The sequence below is a fragment of the Populus euphratica genome, unplaced genomic scaffold (genome assembly GCF_000495115.2).
Source record: "Populus euphratica unplaced genomic scaffold, PopEup_1.0 scaffold205.1, whole genome shotgun sequence".
NCBI lineage: Eukaryota > Viridiplantae > Streptophyta > Magnoliopsida > Malpighiales > Salicaceae > Populus > Populus euphratica.
This window is the reverse complement of record NW_011500090.1, coordinates 219,530-224,749: the sequence shown is the minus strand read 5'-3', so window position 1 is coordinate 224,749 and position 5,220 is coordinate 219,530. Positions and strand designations below refer to the sequence as shown.

Below are 5,220 nucleotides of genomic sequence, written 5' to 3'. Positions count from 1 at the left end.
TTTGCTTCAAATTAATTAATATTTTTTTAATGTTTTTAAATTATTTTAATATATTTTTTAAAAAATACTTTAAAAAATAACTATAACTATAACTATACTCTCAAACCCTACTAACAATGCCCTTATCCTAAAATGAAAATGAAAGAGCTGCATGGATGATGTTTATAGGTCAAAATTAGACATTTACTACATCACCATCTGTGTTTATTTAAATAAAATTCCAACACCATCAAATTGCCTTATATTTAAGCTTGTAATTAACACAAACAGCATTCAATCCTGACCGAAAAAGAAAATAACAGAAAAAAAACTTTCAGAAATAAGAAAGGTGTCACCAATTAAATAAGCTGGGATACCATGAAGTTAATTAATGTCGACGCTCCATTTTCGTTTTTCTTTTTTGGTAGAATTCCTTAATTTGGTTTAATGGTTTTCTAGCTTTATTTATATATCCACTCGATTATCATAAAAGAAATCTCTATCTAGTTACTCCTAGCTCACCACTGTTCATATATAGATGTTTTTGGGATTTATTTCTTGTTAAGTAATTTTTTTATTAGTTTCCAATAATTTTAAGTGATTGATTAAAAAACATTCATATTTTTTTGGGTGTGCATGGAAAAGTATTCTTATTTCTGTACATATATGGAGCATCCAAACCCTAATTACTACTGCCAGCTCAACTATATCGTGATAATGGACTGTACATTAATGGCAAGTTGTCAAGCTCAGGAGCAAGGCATGGTGGATGATTTTATATCTCTGCTACATAACGTTGTGAAACAACGCGTATGCTCTTAGCTTCTGTTGTGACAGTAACCCTCGTGGCCTTATCTATCAAACCTCTGGTAGTTGAACAGGTCATTAATGTTGCATCGATCGAGGGCTCATAACAGGAAGTCATGATGAACATTATTTATACCCAGCTTTGTTCACTCATTTACTTGGACATCACAATTGTGTTAGGGCACCCATTGAAGTTGTGTTAGGGTTGCTGGGAAACATGTTTAAGGATAGCTCATCATGTTTCATTTCTTTAATTTTAGGGCTTGTAATAACACTATCAAGTGTTACTCCGGAAGTTGAGGCTAGGGCTTTCTTTGTTTTTGGTGATTCGTTAGTAGATAATGGCAACAATAATTATCTTGTAACCACTGCTCGAGCTGATGCACCGCCGTACGGGGTCGATTATCCAACTCATCGGGCTACTGGACGTTTCTCTAATGGCTTGAACATCCCTGATCTCATCAGTAGGGTTATGTTTTCTTAAAAAAATCGATATGATTTTTTTTTATTAGATTGCATATATATCTTCTTTTTTTTCTTGCACTCTAGATTGATTAATGTCAATCATGTATATTACTAGGTCAGGCAATTGGCTCGGAACCCACATTGCCATACTTGAGTCCTGAGCTCAGGGGAGAAAAACTACTTGTCGGAGCCAACTTTGCCTCTGCTGGAATCGGAATTCTCAATGATACTGGAATTCAGTTTGTAAGTTAATTTTCAATTCAATTTCTTGACGTGCAATGTAATTTCCAAGCCTTTTCTTCTCATCAAGACAGGGAAGGAAGACCTTGACTAGCTAGTAAACTCAAGTACACTTGAGATTTTACTTTATATTGTACGTAAAAAGAACACAATATTCATCATATATCAATTTTAACATAATTATATACATTGCAGCTCAACATCATCCGAATCGGCCGACAATTGCAATACTTCCAACAATATCAGCAAAGGGTTAGTGCACTTATTGGATCTGAGCAAGCTCAACGATTGGTCAATCAAGCTCTAGTCCTGGTGACCCTAGGCGGCAATGACTTTGTTAACAACTACTACTTGGTGCCCTTTTCTGCAAGATCTCGCCAATTCGCCCTCCCTGATTATGTTGTCTATCTCATCTCCGAGTACCGCAAGATTCTAGTGGTAATATACATGTTTTTATATGTTTCTCTGGCCATATTATTCTCGATCAAGTCTCTCTTTTTATTTCTTTTTTTTTTACAAGATTTTGTTGCAAAAAGAGACATTACAAAGAGATTCAGTAGACTATAGCAACATGTTCACATAGAAGTACGTAGATGCAAAATTAAATTAACCTGATGAAGCTTTCAATTAGCACCATTTAATTTGATAGAAAGTGGTGTCGACTGGAAAGTTACATGGGTCAAACCAGCCCAACGCTCAGATTGGGTGGAATAAATTTACCTAAATTAATTTAAATTTTGATTTTTAAAAAAATTAAAACCATGTTATTTTGATTAAAAAAAATAAAAAATCAAGTGAAACTAAGTTGCTCCAGTCAAAATATATTATCAGGTTAACCCACTGACTAGGCAAAATCTTGTAACACTAGTCAAATACACCGAATGAGGCTCAAATGCGCTGTAATGAATTAGAAGGTCTCACTTTTGGGTTTTTTTTTGTCCCAAGTTCACCGATATTTGCATCACCTTTTCCTTTAATCAAGCAAGATAAGTTTTCTTCCATAAATGGGAGACTTGAACTCGATTTTTTTTATTTCAAGAAAAAGAACATTAGATCAGTTAAGACGTAAGCTCATTGGCAAGCAAGACAAGTTTTTCTTGACTTTGCGAAGCCGACAAAGGAGTTTATTGCTTGGACTGTTCACTGTTCATGAGGCCAACCTAGCTCCATTTGATGTTTTCTGACATGTTATTTAAAACCTTTCAGGTCATTTTCATTGATAGATGATTTTCTCATTAAAACGTTTTGGCCAAATCCATCTACAAAGAATGTATCTCTTCATGCTTTCTCTCCTCTTTGCAAGCAATAGTAAATTATCACTTGCCCTTTTAAAATGACTTGACGTCTTGACCTACTTTCTCACTCTTACTGTCCAATTTACTTATGCTAGCTAGATACACAGAAACTCAGCGCTACAGAGAATGTATCTCTTCATGCTTTCTCTCCTCTTTGGAAGCCATAGTTATTTATTACTTGCCCTTTTCAAATGACTTGACGTCTTGACCTACTTTCTCATTCTTACTGTTCAATTTACTTATGCTAGATACACAGAAACTCTGCACTACGTGCTGCATTTAATCTCTCACCAAAATTAGAAAAATATCGTTGATGCTCTTGTAGCATTAAATGAACTCTGTTTTCCATATATTTATGTTCAAATAATATTGTCTCGCCATATGATCAAACCAGCAATTCATGTAACAACCTATTAAATTACAACTTAATTAATATAGTAAATTACTGTTTCACTATGCAGAGGGTATATGAATTGGGTGCACGTAGGGTTTTGGTGACGGGGACCGGACCATTAGGTTGCGTTCCAGCGGAGAGGGCGATGAGGAGCAGAAATGGTGAATGTGCGGCAGAGCTGCAGAGAGCAGCTGCCTTGTTCAACCCACAACTTGTGCAAATGTTAATGGAACTCAATAGGGAAATTGGATCGGATGTTTTCATCGCTGCCAATGCTTTTGATGCGAACATGGATTTCGTTACTAATCCTCAGGCATATGGTAAGTCATCGAAGTAGGAATTTATAGGTGCAACAAGCTATTCATGAGTACCTTATTTATTAAAGAAAAAGGAGAATTTTTTTTTCTAAAGAGAGAAACATTTCGAACTCTATTCGAGACTTCCGGGGCAAAAAAAAAAAAAAAAAACGAAGGAGAAGTTTAAACGCATAAAGAATTGCATATGCACCAAACATATAGCGATAAGTTTAGGAAACTAAAATGCATTGACATTAATTGAAGGATATGCATGCATCGACTATTAAGAGTCAATGCCATAGTGATGTTAGAAATACAAGTCCTGTGCCCTGGTTGAGTTTGCTTCCCTGTACACAATTTATTTTTATTTTTTACAAATTAATGATTGATCAATTGACTTTCCATGCAATTTTTATTATTTTCATAAAATATTTTGTTAAAAAATAATATAAATCATATTATAAAATCTCACATAACAATTTAAATAATATTTTGAGTTGATTTGGTTTTTTATATGATATCAGAACTTTAATAACCAAACAGATTTCACATAACAGTTTAAATAATATTTTAAATTGATTTGATTTTTTATATGATATTAGAACTTTAATAACCAATCAGTCGCAAGCTTAAATTTTATTATCTTTATTTATTTGATCAGTCGCGAGCTTAAATTTTATTATTTTTATTTATTTGATAAAGATTAAATACAAAATAGTGTGAGTATGTATAAGTTATAAGCTCCAATGATTTTCATTTAAAAGATGTGTTAGAACATAATATAAATCATATTTTAAGACTTTACTTAACAATTTAAATTTTTAATTGAATTAATTTTTTAATGCAATCTTAACAATTTAAAATTTTAATTGAATTAATTTTTTAATGCAATTAGTATGCAAATTATTTAAATAATTAGCTAGTTGGATTACATTCAAAGAATTTTGGATTGCAAGAGCACTATACTAATTTTAAATGGTTTGTATGCAGGATTTGTGACGTCGCAAGTTGCATGTTGTGGACAGGGACGTTTCAATGGGATAGGACTGTGTACTATAGCTTCCAACTTGTGCCCTAACAGAGAAATCTTTGCATTTTGGGATCCATTCCATCCAACTGAGAGAGCTAACAGAATCATTGTTAGCAGCATCGTGACTGGCAGCACCAAGTATATGAACCCGATGAATCTCAGCACCATCATGGCCTTGGATTCTATGGTTTAATTATTTAGATAATCACAACTGGTTTATTTCTTATAATTGATCATTAAGAACAATTATATTCTTCTTGATATCGTTTGTATCTTAATTACGCGAGTTTAGTGAGTTTGTGCGAAGCATAAATTAAGGTTTGGTATATGTAATTGGCTGATGTGGTCTCTGTATTGGTGCCAGAAACATGTAATGAGATGGTAAAATAAGTATTTATGCGCCTTAATTTCGCTGTGTTAATTGCATTAGAGACATAGAAAACTACTACCATTGATACCTAGTTTAATTGCCATTAATATCTCCTTTATCTCGCAACAGATTTCGAGTTCAAACCTCTTCGGGGAAAAAAAAAGTTGGCAAGGATATCCATTAATTTATGTCATTTCCTACTTTTGGACAGTGATATGAAAGATTTTTTTATATGAAAGAAAGAAAAAAACACAAATACCTGGAAATTTGCGAGCCAAAATTCTAGTCTAGACCCATTTGTTCAATCTTATCATCGCATACTCTTTTATGTATTTTTTTGGGTT

General features: G+C 33.2%; 1 protein-coding gene across 1 annotated transcript; it reads left to right on the top strand.

Annotated features, from left to right (window-relative positions):
- Positions 1-932: 932 nt before the first annotated feature.
- On the top strand, positions 933-4,913 carry LOC105109117 (GDSL esterase/lipase LTL1-like). The gene is made up of 5 exons (XM_011003717.1): positions 933-1,250; positions 1,367-1,494; positions 1,687-1,929; positions 3,248-3,500; positions 4,467-4,913. Exons 1-5 carry the CDS (start codon positions 1,004-1,006, stop codon positions 4,697-4,699), a joined length of 1,104 nt encoding a protein of 367 aa, XP_011002019.1. The 5' UTR covers positions 933-1,003; the 3' UTR covers positions 4,700-4,913.
- Positions 4,914-5,220: the final 307 nt, after the last annotated feature.

Coding starts and splice junctions, on each gene's coding strand:
- LOC105109117 (XM_011003717.1), top strand. CDS start 1,004: ATGTTTAAGGATAGCTCATCATGTTTCATTTCTTTAATTTTAGGGCTT. Junction 1,251..1,366: donor GAACATCCCTGATCTCATCA/GTAGGGTTATGT, acceptor GTATATTACTAG/GTCAGGCAATTGGCTCGGAA. Junction 1,930..3,247: donor AGTACCGCAAGATTCTAGTG/GTAATATACATG, acceptor TTCACTATGCAG/AGGGTATATGAATTGGGTGC.